The sequence below is a fragment of the Scyliorhinus torazame genome, chromosome 5 (genome assembly GCF_047496885.1).
Source record: "Scyliorhinus torazame isolate Kashiwa2021f chromosome 5, sScyTor2.1, whole genome shotgun sequence".
Classification (NCBI taxonomy): Eukaryota; Metazoa; Chordata; class Chondrichthyes; order Carcharhiniformes; family Scyliorhinidae; genus Scyliorhinus; species Scyliorhinus torazame.
The window spans coordinates 87,809,176-87,827,501 of record NC_092711.1 but is presented as its reverse complement, the minus strand read 5'-3'; the positions used below and the strand labels follow the sequence as shown (position 1 = coordinate 87,827,501).

General features: G+C 45.8%; 1 protein-coding gene and 1 long non-coding RNA gene across 4 annotated transcripts; both read right to left on the bottom strand.

Moving 5' to 3' along the window:
- Positions 1–1,476: 1,476 nt before the first annotated feature.
- LOC140418817 (uncharacterized) lies at positions 1,477–5,038 on the bottom strand. Its single transcript, XR_011945353.1, has 2 exons — positions 4,918–5,038; positions 1,477–4,159 (listed from the first exon to the last, which is right to left on the bottom strand). It is a non-coding gene; the product is annotated as an uncharacterized lncRNA (long non-coding RNA).
- Positions 5,039–5,768: 730 nt separating this feature from the next.
- LOC140418816 (uncharacterized) lies at positions 5,769–12,041 on the bottom strand. 3 transcript variants are annotated; one of them, XM_072502431.1, is made up of 2 exons: positions 11,983–12,041; positions 5,769–9,853 (listed from the first exon to the last, which is right to left on the bottom strand). In XM_072502431.1, exon 2 carries the CDS (start codon positions 9,420–9,422, stop codon positions 8,064–8,066), a length of 1,359 nt encoding a protein of 452 aa, XP_072358532.1. In that variant the 5' UTR covers positions 9,423–9,853; positions 11,983–12,041; the 3' UTR covers positions 5,769–8,063. The 3 variants fall into 3 exon arrangements, with proteins under 3 accessions (XP_072358532.1, XP_072358531.1, XP_072358533.1); XM_072502430.1 differs by lacking the exon at positions 11,983–12,041 and adding an exon at positions 11,565–11,969; XM_072502432.1 differs by lacking the exon at positions 11,983–12,041 and adding an exon at positions 11,611–11,969.
- Positions 12,042–18,326: the final 6,285 nt, after the last annotated feature.

Below are 18,326 nucleotides of genomic sequence, written 5' to 3'. Positions count from 1 at the left end.
TCCTTCTCTATTTACTGATGCTGAACTGCAATTCAATGAGGGAAAATGTGAGATTGTTCATTTTGGAAGAATGAATGAGAAGGCGGTTCTTGTTTAAATGGTGAGACTGCAGAAAGCTGTAGCCCAAAGGGACTTGGGGTTCTTGTTCATGAAGCTCAGAAAGCTAGCAGACAGGAGCAGAAGCTAATAGGGAAGGCAAATGTGATGCTGGTGCTTATGTCAAGAGAGATTTGGTCCCCTCATTTAAGGAAAGATATAATATAATTGGAGGCAGTACAGAGGAGATTCACTGCAATGATCCCGGACATGGAGGAATTTCCATGAGGAAAGATTAAACAAGTTGGGTCTGTACTCCTAGGAGTGCATAAGTACGAGAGGTGATATGATTGAAACATATAAGATTTTTAGAGGGTTAGACAGGGTAAATATTGGATGGATGTTTCCACTGATGGTAGAATGTAGGACCAGAGGACATAGTTGCAGAATAAGAGGATTTGAGGAAGAATTTTGTCTCCCAAAGAATTATGTGAGAGAACAGAGAACATACAGTGCAGAAGGAGGCCATTCAGCCCATTGAGTCTGCACTGACCCACTTAAGCCCTCACTTCCACCCATCCCCGTAACCCAATAACTCCTAACCTTTTTTGGTCACAAAGGGCAATTTATCATGGCCAATCCACCTAACCTGCACGTCTTTGGACTGTGGGAGGAAAACGGAGCACCCGGAGGAAACCCACGCAGGCACGGGGAGAATGTGCAGACTCCGCACAGACAGTGACCCAGCAGGGAATCGAACCTGGGACCATGGCGCTGTGAAGCCACAGTGCTAAACACTTGTGCTACCGTGCTGCCAGGAAGCTTTGGAGGCCGCGTCCTTGAATATTTTCAGGGCTGAGATCAATAGGTTTTTAATAATTTATGGAAATCAGGGTTATGGAGAGAAGGCAGGAAAGTGGACTTAGTGTTGGATCAGACATTTTTTTAGTAAATGGAGGAGCATGCTTGAAAGGCTGAATGGCTTACTGCTGTTCCCATTGAATATTAATTATTCTATGGAACGATACAGCACAGATGAAAACTATTTGGCCCATTGTACCAGTGCTGGCTCTTTGGAAGATTCCTCCAATTAATTCCACAGTCATAATAATGATAATCTTTATTATTGTCACAAATAGGCTTACATTAACACTGCAATGAAGTTACTGTGAAAAGCACCTAGTCGCCGCACTCCGGCGCCTGTTTTGGTACACTGAGGGAGAATTCAGAATGTCCAATTCACCTAACAAGCACGTCTTTCGGGACTTGTGGGAGGAAACTGGAGCACCTGGAGCAAACCCACAAAGGTACGGAGAGATCGTGCAGACTCCGCACAGTGACCCAAGCCAGGAATTAAACCCGAATCCCTGGCGCTGTGAAGCCACAGTGCTAACTCTGTGCTAATGAGCCGCCCATTGATTAACTATGATTAACACAAACTGATTTGACTTGAATTTTATTCAGAATTAAATTTCTTACAATAGGGTTGGAGTTTAAGAACATCATCATCATAATAATAATAATCTTTGTTCTTGTCACAAGTAGGCTTATATTAACACTGCAATGAAGTTACTGTGAAAATCTCCTAGTCGCCACATTCCGGTGCCTGTTCAGCTACACTGAGCGAGAATTCAGAATGTCCAATTCGTGTAACAAGCACGTCCTTCGGGACTTATGGGAGAAACAGACCCCAATGCCTATGGTTCAGTCCAGGCTGTGATGCCCAAAACAATCCAATCAGTGAAGTTACTTGTGAACTTGCTGGTGCATCAGTAGGTTGGAATCTGAGTGAATCCCCTCCCATACTGGGAGCAGGTGAATGGCCTCTCCCCTGTGTGAAGACGCTGCTGTACAGTGAGGTGAGACGATTGTCTGAACCCTGTTCTTTGAGTGGTAAGCTGCCGATTGGGCGGCACGGTAGCACAGTGGTCAGCACTGTTGCTTCACAGCTCCAGGGTCCCAGGTTCGATTTTCGGCTTGGGTCACTGTCTGTACGGAGTCGGCACATTCTCCCTGTATTTGCGTGTGTTTCCTCCGGGTGCTCCGGTTTCCTCCCATAGTCCAAAGATGTGCAGGTTAGGTGGATTGGCCATTTTGAATTGCCCTTACTGTCTAAAAGGTTTAGGTGGGGTTACTGGTTTACAGGATTTGGGTGGAGGTATAGGCTTAAGTCGGGTGCCGACTCAATGGGCCAAATGGCTTACTTCTGAACTGTAAATTCTGTGATACAGTGAGAGCATCTGAATGGTCTCTCTCTTCAGTGTGAATATGTTAATGGGACATCAGTTCCCCAGAATCTTTATAACACTCTTCACAGTCTGGGCATTTAAATGGTCTCCCCCAGTGTGAACTCAGTGGTGTCTCAGCAGATTGGAGGAATGAGCAAATCCCATCCTACATAGGGAGAAGATGAACAGCCTCTCCCCCATGTGAACATGTTGGTGTGTTTACAAGTGGTATGAGTGTGTGAATCCCTTTCCATACTCAGAGCACGTGAAAAGCATCTCCCAGCATGAGTGCACTGATGAACTACCGGCTGGAATGGCTAATCAAATGCCTTCCCACAGTCCCCGCCTTCCCACAGTCCCCACATTCCCATGGGTTCTCCCTAGTGTGACTGCATTTATGTTTCGAAAGGCCAGATGACCGACTGAAGCTTCGTCCACACACAGAACACGTGTACGGTTTCTCCCCACTGTGAACGGTGCTTTTTCCTTCCAAGTTCAAAATCCGATGATATTCAGTTTACGATAGATTTGGTGAGTGTTAGATGCTGATGCGATGTTTAGTTGGTGTTTCCTAACTGCAAATCCTCTCTTTCCAAGACCAACTACATTAACACCTATAACTGAGCTGGAGTTATTTTTCAATTCAGCAGAAACAGACTCAAATGAACATGGTTCAATCCTGAATATGATTAACAGCATAATCCAATTACAACAGTTACTTGTGAATTTATTGGTGTTTCAGCAGGTTGGAGGACTGACTGAATCCTTCCCACACATGGAGTAGGTGAATGGCCTCTCCCCAGTGTGAATGTATCGATGTGCAAGTAGGTGGGATGATTGTGTGAAACAATCAAGTAGGTGGGATGATTGAGCAGCACGGTAGCATTGTGGATAGCACAATTGCTTCACAGCTCCAGGGTCCCAGATTCGATTCCGGCTTGGGTCACTGTCTGTGCGGAGTCTGCACATCCTCCCCGTGTGTGCGTGGGTTTCCTCTGGGTGCTCCGGTTTTCTCCCACAGTCCAAAGATGTGCAGGTTAGGTGGATTGGCCATGATAAATTGCCCTTAGTGTCCAAAATTGCCCTTAGTGTTGGGTGGGGTTACTGGGTTATGGGGATAGGGTGGAGGTGTTGACCTTGGGTCGGGTGCTCTTTCCAAGAGCCGGTGCACACTCGCTGGGCCGAATGGCCTCCTTCTGCACTGTAAATTCTATGAAACCCTTCCCACACTGGGAGCAGGTAAATGGCCTCTCCCCAGTGTGAACTCGCTGGTGTCTCAGCAGATTGGCTGAGTGAGTGAATCCCTTCCCACACTGGGAGCAGATGAATGGCCTCTCCCCAGTGTGAACTCTTCTCGTGTGTCCGCAGGGTATATGAGTGAGCAAATCTCTTCCCACACTGGGAGCAGGTGAACGGCTTCTCCCCAGTGTGAACCCGCTGATGTAATGCTAGGTTTGTTCACCAATTGAATCCCAACCCACACACAGAGCACGTGTATGGCCTCTCCTGAGTGTGAATTTGCTGGTGTCTCAGCAGAGTGAATATGTGAGCAAATCCTTTCCCACACTGGGAGCAGTGAATGACCTCTCCCCAGTGTGACTGCGTTGATGAGTTTCCAACTGGCATGGGTAATTGAATCCCTTCTCACAGTCCCCACATTTCCATGGCATCTCCGTCACGACTGCAATTATGTTCCGAAAATCCAGATGATTGGCTGAAATCTTGTCCACACACAGGACACATGGTACAATTTCCCCCCACTGTGATCGGTGCTTTTTCCATTCATGTTCAAAATCCAATGATGTTCAGGTTACAATAAATTGGCTGGCTCCATCAGATTCTGATATCATGTTCGATGTCAGTTCCCCAATTGCAAAGCCTCCTCTTGTAATACCCTGTGAAATGGATTTAAAACAGAAAAAAGGGAGTGAGAGAGAACCCACAAAAACACAAAGGCAGGTTGTGAAATTGATCTGAATCAATCTGGTAATTTGTGGGAAACAGGAAAATGTAACCATGAGAACTGCTGGATTTGCATAGAAACCCAACTGGTTCACCTCTATTGGAGTAGAGAGAAAGTGAAAGGGACTGTGGGAGGAAATCAGAGCACTCTGAGGAAACCCATGCAGACATGGGGAGAACGTGCAAACTCCACGCAGTCACCCAAGGTCGGATTTGAACCCGGGTTCTAGCACTGTGAGCAGTAGTGACATCCACTGTGCCACCCCGTTTTTTTCTTCTCTGCCACTGCGCTGCATCTGTAAGACATTGGGATTCAAAGGCTAATGCAGTTTGATGGACAAGTTGTCTCCAGTCTGATCAATGGGTAACAAGCTCCTCCTAGTGGGGAGCAGAGGGGAGTTGGTATTGGTTATCTACAATGTTGTACGATTTTTCTTCTGCTTTGGTTTATTTTTATGAAAATGCTCCACCCAGTCACTGGACATTTGCCCGCTACAAAGATGGCGATCACGCATGCGCCCTGATGCACATGACATCTATTAAAGATGGAGGCCGATAACCTGGGCCTGCAGCCCCGCTCGCTGCAAACTGGGTGGTCCAGTAAGCTCTTTTCGGAGATTTGTGGCTTACACAACATATTCACGCAGCGTTTCCGTAGATTCACGCGATTCCTCGCTCCCTCCGTACTTACCAATTTCGGAGCTGAATAAGCCACTCCCCGACGCCATTACCCACACTGCGCATGCTTCAATCACAGTGGGCCGCGCCCCTCATTCACTCCGATTGGTTGGAGGACCAGCCGCTCCCGGTCGGTGCTCCAGACCCGCCCCCTCTTCCTATTGGTCGGGAGCTGCCGTCAATCACGCATTGTGAGGGTGACAGATCCGCAGGGAATTGGGTCTCCAAATAAAACCTGCTGATGGCCACAAGGTGAGAATAAAAACCTGCTGGTCCCAAATCGGCTGGTCTGGGGCTTTTTCCTGGGAACAGTCACAGGCTAATGACTGCCATCTTGATTCAGGAAGTACAGTAAGAAGTCTTACAACACCAGGTTAAAGCCCAACAGGTTTGTTTCGAATCACTAACTTTCGGAGCACTGCACCTTCCTCAGGTGAACGAAGAGGTAGGTTCCAGAAACATATATATAGACAAAGTATTCAAAGTATCGTCCTGCATCTTTGACTTTGTCTATATATATGTTTCTGGAACCTACCTCTTCGTTCACCTGAGGAAGGAGCAGTGCTCCAAAAGCTAGTGATTCGAAACAAACCTGTTATACTTTAACCTGGTGTTGTGAGACTTCTTACTGTGCTCACCCCAGTCCAACACCGGCATCTCCACATCATGGTGACTCCCTGAGGAGTAGCAGAGCTCATGTACGGCCATCATGGTGAGGGAACAGGAAGTGGGTGGGGCTTCAGTGACTAGGGGAGAAAATGATTGAGTCGTTAACTTCACTCTGTACAGAGGTTAGAATTGATCCAAAGCAGAGTAGAGGATGGGAGAAAACTGGGAGTGGAGGAAAGGAATGGTGGAGATGGGTCAATGAGTTAATAATCTTTATTAGTGCCACAAGTAGGCTTACATTAACACTGCAATGAAGTTACTGTGAAAAGCTCCTCGTCACCACACTCACCCGGTGCCTTTCCGGGTACACAGAGGGAGAATTCAGAATGTCAATTAACCTAACAAGCACGTATTTTGGGACTTGTGGGAGGAAACCGGAGCGCCCGGAGGAAACCTATGCAGACACAGGGAGAACATGCAGACTCCACACAGACGGTGACCCAAGTGGGAATCAAACACAGGACCCTGGCACGGTGAAGCAACAGTGTTACCCACTGTGCTACCGTGCCGCCTTTATGGCTAACAGTTATTCGATTAATTAGGATCAGAATGTTACAGACGTTGAATGTGGAAGGAGTAATGTTAAGTCTATTCTGCCCATGGGAAAAGATTTCAAATATTATTGTGACTGGAAAAGTGCCGATACACACACACCCAAGTAAGAGTGTTCCAGTGAACTGACTGTGAAAAGAGCTTCACCCAGTTACACAGCCTGTAGAAAGATCATACTTTCGTCAGTGGGAGATATTTGGCAAAGTATAATTTGGGGAAAAAGTGAAGTTAATTTAAATAGAGAGACTGCAGAATACCACAGTAGAGAAGGATCTATGTTTCTTATACATGAAGCACAAGTGTATTTATTACCTCACACTCCTCCAGATTGATCTCCGTTTGCTTCGTTGCTGCCCAGCTGATCAGTCTACTGATATCTTCCTGTAGTCTACAACTTTATTCCTCACTGTTAACCACAACACTGCAAATGTCTCAACCATGACCCTTTGTTGAAGTCTAAATCATTCCTGTATAACACACAAAGCATGGAATCTTGTCCTGAACAATCCAGAACTCTGCTGGAAACAGTCTTCTGGTCACAAAAATACCTCTGGACCAATCCCCTTTGCTTCCTGCTGCTCCAGCTGATGTTTCCAGCATAATGGAAGTGTCCTGGTTTTCCCACATGGAACTGGATGTGTATTCCACAGGGCTGGGATGTGCTGTCATATCTTTATTTATTTCATTATTAACTGACTTGAGTAAATAAACTTCAGAATAAAACAAATAAAGATTCAGCAGATACTCACCAATTAGTGTTTTCCATTATCCTGAAGTCACCTTATTTTTATAGGAAGTTAACTGACGTGTTTTCCTGACCTCTCCCATTATCTAAATGCCTCAGATTTTTATTCACTGAAAAATTCAGATTGCGTCACTGTTCAATCGCTTGTTATTTAGCTTCCTCTTCATCCCTAGATTTGATTTATTGAACACTGACCGTAATTATATAATTAATTTCAGTTTTAAGCTATTTCATGAATTTGGTTTTAATTTATAGTTGATTCCTGCAGTAACCAGACCTGTGCTCAGTACTCTAGCTGTGCACTGACGAGTTTTTAATGAAGTTTGAACATAATCTCCCTGCTCTATATTCTGGTCCTGAAACAAGGAAAGTGTCCCAAATGCCTTCTGGACCACCTGATCTACCTGTCCAGCCACCTTCAGCGGTCTGTGGATATGCAGTCCAAGGTCTCTCTGTTTCCCAATACTTCTCAGCATCATCCTATTTATTGGTCATTCCCTTGCCTTGTTTACCCATCCAAATTCATTATCTCCCACTGCTCCAGATTGAATTCCATTTAGCACTTTTCTGTCCATCTGACCCAGTCCATGGCTTTCTCCCTCATTCACTAAAACATATGAACAACGTTTGTATAATCCTGGTGCATACATTTAAGTCTAAATCATTGATATAGACCGGAAAACTGTAGAGCCCCCCAGGAAACAGACGTCCAGGCATCATTGAGTCCCAGATGTGACTAACAGCAGCAACAACAGCTGAATCCAAACCCTGCTGTTGTCTGTGAACTTGCTGATGCCTGTGCATGTTGTTTGACTGAGTGAATCTCCTCCCACACACAGAACAGTTAAACAGCCTCTCCCCAGTACGACTCCCACGTGTGGGCCACACGGTAGCACAGTGGTTAGCACTGCTGCTTCACAGCTCCATGGTCCCAGGTTTGATTCCCAGCTTGGGTCACTGTCTGTGCGGAGTCTGCATGTTGTCCCAGTGTCTGCGTGGGTTTCCTCTGTGCTCCGGTTTCCACAGTCCAAAAATGTGTAGATTAGGTGGATTGGCCATGCTAAATTGCCCTTAAATGTCCAAAAAGGTGAGGTGGGGTTATGGGTTAGGTTGGAGGTATGGGCTTAAGTCGGGTGCTTAAGTCCAAGGGCCGGTGCACTCGATGGGCCAAATGCGCTTCTGCACTGTAAATTCTATGATTCTGTTTCAGTGTGAACTCGCTGGTGTCTCTGCAGATTTGGTTTACTTTTAAATATTTTTTCACAGTCAGAACATTTAAAACGTTTCTGACCAGTGTGAACAAGTTGGTGTCTAGTCAGGTGGGATGACTGAGTGAACTTGTTCTCACATACGGGGCAAGTGTACGGTCTCTGCCCAGTGTGAACTCGCTGGTGTCTCAGAATCTGGGATGAACGAGTAAATCCCTTCCCACATAGGGAGCAGGAGAATGGCCTCTCCCCAGTGTGAGTGCGTTGATGTATCAGTAAACAGCTTTTACTTTTAAAGCTCTTCTCACAGTCAGAACATTTAAACGGTCTCTGATCAGTATGAACAAGTTGATGTGTCATGAGATGAGATGACTGAGTGAATCCCTTCCCACACACGGAGCAGGTGAATGGCCTCTCCCCAGTGTGAGTGCGTTGATGTATCAGTAAATACTTTCTGCTTTTAAAGTTCTTCTCACAGTCAGCACATTTAAAAGGTCTCTGATTAGAATGAACCTGATGGTGAGTCTGGAGATTTGATAAAGCATTAAATCCCTTCCCACATTCCAGACACGTGAATGGCCTTTCACCGGTGTGAGTGCGTTGATGTATCAGTAAATCCATTCTGCTTTTAAAGCTTTTTTCACAGTCGGCACATATAAATGGTCTCTGATCAGTGTGAACAAGTTGGTGTTTCAGAAAGTGGGAGGAACAAGTGAATCCTTTCCCACACACAGAGCAGGTGAACGGCCTCTCCCCAGTGTGAGTGCGTTGATGTATCAGTAAATCCTTTCTGCTTTTAAAGTTCTTCGCACAGTCAGCACATTTAAAAGGTCTCTGATTAGTGTGAACAAGTTGGTGTGTCAGGAGTTGTGATGACTGAGTGAATCCCTTCCCACACACGGAGCAGATGAACGGCCTCTCCCCAGTGTGAGTGCGTTGATGTATCAGTAAATTAATTCTGCTTTTAAAGCTCTTCTCACAGTCAGCACATTTAAAAGGTCTCTGATCACTGTGAACAAGTTGGTGTTTCAGGAGGTGTGATGACTGAGTGAATCCCTTCCCACACACGGAGCAGGTGAATGGCCTCTCCCCAGTGTGAGTGCGTTGATGTATCAGTAAATCATTTCTGCTTTTAAAGCTCTTCTCACAGTCAGCACATTTAAACAGTCTCTGGTCAGTATGAACATGCTGGTGTGTGATGAGGTTGGATAGCTTAGTGAATCCCTTCTCACACACAAAGCAGGTGAATGGCCTTTCCCCAGTGTGAATACGTCGATGAGTTTCCAATTCAGACGGGTAATTACATCCTATCCCACAGTCCCTACATTTCCACGGTTTCTCCATGGTTATTGACAGGTTATCAGGTGACGGTGGGATGCAGATTTGAAGTCACTATCAGATCAGCCGTGATGTTATTAAATGGTGGAACAGGCTCACGAGGCTGAATGTCCAATTGCTGCTTCTTGATTCCTTTGGTGCGAATGTCCTTATGTCTCTTCAACTTGGATCATCAGTTGAAGCCTGAGTACGGTGTCTCCCTGATGTAAATGTTGCAATTTAATTTCATGCTGTGTGATTGGTTAAAGCTCAGTCCAGCTAACTGTGGAAAATTACTTCGATGTCTGTGTCTCGGTGCTTTTCCAATCACAGTGATTTTTGAATGTTTTCCCAAAGACAAAACAGACAAACATTTCTCCTTCCACGTTGAAAGGCCGGTCCTGATGAATCAAGTGACTCTGTCAGATCTCAACATGATGTTTGCATCTGCAAATATTCTGTAAAAGGAGATTACATTGAAATACTGTGAATATATAAGACACAAACAGGCCATTTTGTCACAGATTCTGCTGCTGTCCATACTCGGCACTCATCCTCGACTGTCACACCTATCAATTCTCAGCCTTTCAGCTGATTTTCGATTCCATTTTCTCTCATGTGCTTGTCCAGTTTCCTTTTGAAAACATCTCAGCACTTTCCTCAGCTCATTTCTATGTAATGAATAACACATTCTAAACCTGTGATGAATAAATTTGTCAGTATTGCCCCCTTTGATTTATTTGTAGCTGTCTTGTATTTATGACTCAATGTTTATTCCTTGTTTACGATAGAATAAATGCCCACTCCATTTATTCCTTTCTGAGAGCTATAATCTGTCATTTTACAGAAGTCATCACTGTCAATGCAGGACAGAAATCACAAAGAGATAAACCTTTCTGTTGGATTGAGTTTGTTGAGTGTAAATTCTCTCCTTCTAACCCCCTGTGAAAGGAGTTTACAAAAGTCATCACTGTCAGTCCTGGATAGAAATTCTAAACAGACAATTCTAGTTTCTCTGGAGCAATTGTCCCCCTCTTGTTCCCCAAAGCTGAAAATCCCTGTCCCACACACTCTTCCTCCTCCCTGGGCTGAAATCCAAACCCATCTGCACCATTTCATTCCTCCACTCCCAGCTTTCTCCCTCCCTCTCCTCTGTCTGGGTTCAATTCACCAGCCCCTGTCTGCAGACTGACAATAAAAACTGACAATAAAAAGGCAGCACGGTAGCCTTTTGGATAGCACAATTGCTTCACAGCTCCAGGGTCCCAGGTTCGATTCCGGCTTGGGTCACTGTCTGTGCGGAGTCTGCACATCCTCCCCGTGTGTGCGTGGGTTTCCTCCGGGTGCTCCGGTTTCCTCCCACAGTCCAAAGATGTGCAGGTTAGGTGGATTGGCCATGATAAATTGCCCTTTGTGTCCAAAATTGCCCTTAGTGTTGGGTGGGGTTACTGGGTTATGGGGATAGGGTGGAGGTGTTGACCTTGGGTAGGGTGCTCTTTCCAAGAGCCGGTGCAGACTCGATTGGCCGAATGGCCTCCTTCTGCACTGTAAATTCTATGAAAAACAATGGGTCTTATTGTGGGTTTGGGGCCTCCAGCGGGTGTTTGTGAATCCTCCCCTTCCACCTGCCAGGGTTTACTTCCTTCCCAGAGATCAGAGTCCTCATTGATTTGAGTGCAAAGTGTAAGCTCTTATTTATTGTCCCCATACCCCATCCTCTGATGTGAACCATCCTCCAGTGTCTGAAGCAGGATGGTGCCCATTAACCTGGGCCTGTTCCCGGGAGGGAGATGCCCTGCAGCTGCAAACCAGGGAGCTGACAATCATAGAATTTACAGTGCAGGAGGAGGCCTTTCGGCCCATCGAGACTCCACCGGCCCTTACAAAGAGCACCCTACTCAAGCCCACGTCTCTACCCTATCCCTGTAACCCCTATTTAAACTTTCTGGACACTAAGGGCAATTTAGCATGGACAATCCACCTAACCCGCACATCTTTGGACTGTGGGAGGAAACCGGAGCACCCGGAGGAAACCCACGCAGACACAGGGAGAACGTGCAGACTCTGCACAGACAGTGACCCAAGCCAGGAATCGAACCTGGGACCCTGGAGCTGTGACGCAACTGTGCTGCCCTGCTCCAGAAGGAGCTACGCTCTGAAAGCACAAACCTGTTATACTTTAACCTGGTGTTGTCAGACTTCTTACTGAGCTCACCCCAGTCCAACGCCGGCATCTCCACATCATAATTGTGAAGGGTTTGCTCCAGGTCACAATGCCCGGGGACTGATTGACGGCGCGTTCGGAGCAATAGTGAGAGGGGGCGGAGCTAGAGGACCGACGGATAGGGGCTAGTCCTCCAACCAATCAGAGTGAATGGGAGGTGGGGCAAATCCCGGGCTTTCGCTCACTACGCATGCGCCCCGCCGCACACTTCGTCCACTCGGGCCTGTCTCGGGAAAAAGCCCGAGCAGCTTTCGCCGGTTCAAATGCCGCATCCGAGCTTCATATTCTGGGCTTGGGCCGACACGGAGTGTTTATGAAGCCTCCCGACCCATCCACCGGCTCTATCCCTCCCTCATGACTCACTGAGCGTGATCTGACCGGCTCAAGATTTCCACCCGACCGCCTGAATCCTGAACTGTCACCGGCACTGCGCATGCTCCCGCTCACATGGGAGACACCGGGTCCAGCCCCGCCCCTCATTCTCTCCGATTGGGTGGAGGACCAGTCGCTCCTCCAGGCACGACCCTGTCTTCCTATTGGTCCAGAACTGCCGTCAATCACTCCCTGTGCATTGTGAGCTGAAGCATGCGCAGTGTCGATGCTGGACTCGGCCGGGAGGTTTCTCTGAAACCCGGTGGAGGCTCCAAACCCCAATAAGAAGTTTCCGGGCCCGGGTTTGCATCGAGCGGGGGGACAGCTGCGGCCTGCTCCCGGTGACAGGCCTGAGTTAACGGCCGCCGTCTTTAAAGAAGCTCCAAACACGCAGAGGAAAATAAATCAGAGATAGAGTTTGTTGTGAAATCAATGGGATATTGTAAAACAGGAGGTCAGGGTTACAGTCAACAACAACAACTTCTATTTATATAACACCTTTAACATCATAAACCATCCCAGTCAACCTCACAGGAACATTATAAAACAAAGTGAGACACCCAGACACAAAAGGAGATTTAGGGCAGGTGACCAAAAACTTGGTCCAAGAGGTGAGTTTTAAAGGGTCTGGAAGGAGGTGAGTGAGGTGGAGACGGGGAGGTTCAGGGAGGGAATTCGGTGCTTGGGACCGACGGAACTCCGCCAGGAATCGCAGTCAGATTCATGGTGGAGTAATTAGAATCGGGAATGTGCAAGAGTCCAGGATCAGAGCTGTGCAGACATCTCAGGGGGTTGTGGAGCTGGAGGAGATGACAGACACAGGGAGAGATGAGGCCATGGAGGGATTTGAAAACAAGGGTGAGAATTGACTGGGAGCGAATGCAAGTCTCGGAGCACAGGGATCATGGGGGAAAGGAACTTGCTGTGAATTAAGACATGGGTAGCAGACTTTTGGATGGCTTTACGTTTACAGAGGTAGAAAGTAGGAGAGCAGCCAGGTGTGTAATGGAATTGTCGAATCGGGAGGTGACGAAGGCATGACCGAGGTTTCAGCCCCAGCCGCACAGACACAGGAGAGAGGCCGGATAATGTAACGCAGGTGGAAACGGGCAGTCTTACTGATAGCACAGACATGAGTCCAAAGATGTGCAGGTTAGGTGGATTGGGCATGCTAAATTGCCTTAGTGTCCAAAAAGGTTAAGTGGGGTTACTGGGTTATGGGGATAGGGTGGAGGTGTGGGCTTAGGTAGGCAGCCTTCAGGACGTGCGGCAACGCAGTATCGCCAAGCAGAAACTGATAGCCAAGTTCCACATGCATGGGTACAGCCTCAACCGGGATCTTGGATTCATGTTGCATCACATTCACCCCCCCCCCCCCCCGCCCCCCCAAATCTGGCCTGGGGTTGCGAAATCCTATCAACTGCGCTGGCTTGAGACAGTTCACACCTCTTTAACCTGTGATTATCCCTCTCTTCAGTTTCACTGTCTGGACCTGTAAACACTTAATTACCTGCAAAGACTCTCATTCAAAGTATCATCTTGCATCATTGAATTTCATAGCAGTCATAGAATTTGCAGTGCAGAAGGAGGCCATTTGGCCCATCGAGTCTGCACCGGCTCTTGGAAAGAGCACCCGACCCAAGGTCAACACCTCCACCCTATCCCCATAACCCAGTAACCCCACCCAACACTAAGGGCAATTTTGGACACTAAGGACAATTTATCATGGCCAATCCACCTAACATGCACTGGACTGTGGGAGGAAACCGGAGCACCCGGAGGAAACCCACGCACACACGGGGAGGATGTGCAGACTCCGCACAGACAGTGACCCAAGCCGGAATCGAACCTGGGACCCTGGAGCTATGAAGCAATTGTGCTATCCACAATGCTACCGTGCTGTCTATATATGTGGTTGTGGAACCCGCCTCTTCATTCACCTGAGGAAGGAGCTGCGCTCCGAAAGCTAGTGATTTGACGCAACCCTGTTGGACTTTAACCTGATGTTGTAAGACTTCTTACTGTGCCCACCCCAGTCCAATGCCGGCATATCCACATCAAGACTAGTAAAGCAGAGAACCAGGCTGAAGCTCTGGGGATCGGGGTTCCACACGGCAGATCAACCCAGCAACTCAATTTAAGGGCAATTCAGGGTGGGTGTAAATGAATAATGAAAATGTCAATCATGTAACTTTTCCACACACGGAAATGAATGGGGTTTGATAATGTTTCTGTGCGGTTTTAAACAGAGGGCCTTTAAGCAAACATGAGAATCACTGTACTACAGAACCAGGGAACAGCGCTTAGTGCACTGACCGAGAATAGTAAACAGTGCGTCCTTATTGCACTGACGAACCTCCTATTGTGTGAGTACAATTTGACTGAAAATTAGGCTATTGGCGGAGAAATTGATCTGACATTAGAATCATAAAATTCCACAGCATAGAACATAGAAAATACTGCACAGAACAGGCCCTTCGGCCCACGATGTTGTGCCGAACCTTTGTCCTAGATTAATCATAGATTATCATTGAATTTACAGTGCAGAAGGAGGCCATTCGGCCCTTTGAGTCTGCACCGGCTCTTGGAAAGAGCACCCTACCCAAACTCAACACCTCCACCCAACACCAAGGGCAATTTGGACATTAAGGGCAATTTATCATTGGCCAATTCACCTAACCCGCACATCTTTGGACTGTGGGAGGAAACCGGAGCACCCGGAGGAAACCCACGCAGACACGAGGAGGACGTGCAGACTCCGCACAGACAATGACCCAATCCGGAATCGAACCTGGGACCATGGAGCTGTGAAGCAATTGTGCTATGCACAATGCTACCGTGCTGCCCTTAAGAACAAATAAATCTACACTATATCATTTTACCGTAATCCATGTACCTATCCAATAGCTGCTTGAAGGTCCCTAATGTTTCCGACTCAACTACTTCCACAGGCAGTGCATTCCATGCCCCCACTACTCTCTGGGTAAAGAACCTACCTCTGATATCCCTCCTATATCTTCCACCTTTCACCTTAAATTTATGTCCCCTTGTAATGGTGTGTTCCACCCGGGGAAAAAGTCTCTGACTGTCTACTCTATCTATTCCCCTGATCATCTTATAAACCTCTATCAAGTCGCCCCTCATCCTTCTCCGCTCTAATGAGAAAAGGCCTAGCACCCTCAACCTTTCCTCGTAAGACCTACTCTCCATTCCAGGCAACATCCTGGTAAATCTTCTTTGCACCTTTTCCAGAGCTTCCACATCCTTCCTAAAATGAGGCGACCAGAACTGTACACAGTACTCCAAATGTGGCCTTACCAAAGTTTTGTACAGCTGCATTAGAAAACCATTCACAACTAACACGTGTCAACTCTGACTGCAATTCCTGCCATTCTCCATCACAGTATTTTGCAGGGTATCATTTGGAACTTTGCGGGTGTAAGGTAATGCATTTGTTTAACTATTGAACAATAAATAACAATGATACAACTTATCTGCAAATTTAGATGAGTAACGTCAACAATGTTTCGAATAATAATAATAAGGGACATTTGGTGTGTGAGAGGAACGTGATAACCAGTACACTGAAAAAACAGCTGATTGGCAATGAGCCCATTGGACTGGTGTTTTGAAAATCTGGTGTGTTATCTGTAAAAATGATAAAAGTCGAATAAAAATATAGATTGAAAAAGAGCAAATCGATTAGTCTCAATGTCCTCTCTGTGATCTTGAAGTTTCTCTATTCCAATTATTTTTCCAATTTGCTTTTGAAAAAGGAGTTTCTGCAGAATCCTTGCTCAGTTTGATTTAACGAGAACGTTCCCCTGGTCCAATGATCAGAAGATTTGGACCTGAAGATGGTGTAATTTACAATATAAACATTATGTAACCATGCAATTGGTTTCATATTGAATTTTTTTGCTGAAGTATCTTGTCATTATTTCTGAGTTGATAACAGAATCTAATTACATTTGATCTACATCCTATTTACAGAGTCTGTCTATTAGAGAAGGAAAGGATTTGTGAAGCTTAACAAAGCCCTCTAGAGATCACTTTGCTGAATTAGTTTACTTTATTAGATTTCAAATGAATTATGAAATGTAGAAATGTCCGTCCAGCAAATATTTCCTCTCATTCAGTAATAATATAATTCTTACGTTCCTTCGAAAAACATCAAACAATTTTACTCAGTATTTGTTGCGTTACTCAAAACTTGATATTATTTGACATTTATGTCCTCATCTGAAATTGAGACTCTCTGAAATATACAACATTGAATTGCAAACATGACTGACAAAGAAAATAAATCGAGTCACTGGGTAATATAAATTCTGTTGAGTTCATTTGAGATTGGCCACATCAGTTTTTAAACACAATCAAATATCTTCACAGGTAGGAGATTAAAGAATGATAGGTTTATTATATTTGACCCTCTTTGTTCTGGGTATGAAACATTCCGCAGCCTAAATCCAGTTCATGTTAATGAAAGGAGGGGTGACAGCAAACACGCACTGAGCCTGGATTTCCTCATCTCTGAGTGGCTTTTCCTGTTTCTCTACCACAAAGCCCGATTTTCAAAGGTGTTTTAGTTAAATCTCTGCTATTTTCTCTAATTCAGTTAGAGTATCATTTGTCTCTGTCTGTGTGAGCACACATTACCATTAGATATGTTTCAGATGGTGATTAAAAATGTTAATCTACATCCATAAATCCATTAAATTTTGTAGTGGATTGAACAAACTGAGAATATCCGAACTGTCAAAATGGGATCATCTTTTTCTGATCTTTGCTTCTTCAATACTCACTACCTCCGACTTCTCTGAATGAAGTTTGAGGCCGAGGAGGCCAAATATATATCTAATACACGGGATTCAGATGGCATGCAGAAACAAACGCATGTTCTCCAAATTTCCCTTAAACTAAGTGAGAAGTATTCAATGTTCCTGCCCAGTTTTGAATGGAGGACCTTTCGCGAGTTAGATGAACATGATAACCACTACACTACAGAAACAGGCAGCAGCGGAGCAGCCAATGGGCCTGTGCTATGTTCAACTGCAGTGTCTTGCTGCAGCTTCTGATGGTTAGGCTGAGACGCCATGTCATTTATTACTCTCCTCTACCTTCCCCACATGTTTATTTCCAGCAACTTATTTTTTCTTCCATCGATCTGTTTTTCCCCCACCAATGTGCCCCCCCCCCACTTGGACAATCTGCTCCCTGTTCCTAGTCTTCCTTTCACTCACTGCTTACTTTTATTCTGCCGTTCAGGTTCTAATCTCTTAACGTGCCTCTATCAGTACTGTTCTTAGCCTTTATAACCCCCATTTACATTCCCTTTTTCTTTCTGTCCAAGTCATTTTAGTCATTCTCCACCTATCGCTGGCCCTCTATCCAGCCCCACATCTCCACGAACCCCTTGCCCCCTGTCCCATTCACCACCCACCCACAATAGTCTAAATCTGACCCTATTTCCACTTCAGATTTTGCTGAATCAATTTTTGTGGCTGATGGAAGACCAAACCTCCTATTCCTCTCACATACAAGATTCAGGTAATATTCAGGGACAAACGGATGTTGTGGAAATTTTTCCTCAGACTAAATGAGAAGCATTTAATGCTTCTGCCAGTTTCAAACCGGGGACCTTTCACGTGTTAGGTGACTGTGATAACCCGTACTCTAAAGAGCTGACAGCACAGGACCCAATGGACCTGTGCAACATTCAACTGCACAGTCTTGCTGCAACTTTCAATGGGCAGCACATGTGGCTAGCACTGTGGCTTCACAGCGCCAGGGTCCCAGGTTCGATTCCCTGTTGAGTCACTGTTTGTGCGGAGTATGCACGTTTTCCCCGTTTCTGCGTGGGTATCCTCCCAGTGCTCCGGTTTCCTCACACAGTCCAAAGATGTGCAGGTTAGGTGGATTGGCCATGCTAAATTGCCCTTAATGTCCACAAAGGTGAGGGGTTATTGGGTTATGGGATAGGGTGGAAGTGAGGGCTTAAGTGGGTTGGTGCAGACTCGATGGGTCGAATGGCCTCCTTCTGCACTGTATGTTCCATGTTCTAATGGTTCAGCTGAGAGGCCGTGTCACTGATTACATGAAGACAACTATTTCTTTAAAACAGATGTCTCAACTTGTAAGACCGTAAGATATAAAACTGATATTAAACTTTAGCATTTGTTCAGTAACTATCTAACGGAATAATGCTCTCTGTTCAATCATTAATGCATCATTCTTATCTTCCTACAGAAAATTTCCCCCAATTTTACTCAATATTTTGTTTTATTATTCAATGTTGAACATCAGTATATTTATTTGTTATATATGACTTCATT

Excerpts from the sequence above, each read along its gene's own strand:
- LOC140418816 (XM_072502431.1), bottom strand. The coding sequence starts at position 9,422 with ATGGAGAAACCGTGGAAATGTAGGGACTGTGGGATAGGATGTAATTAC.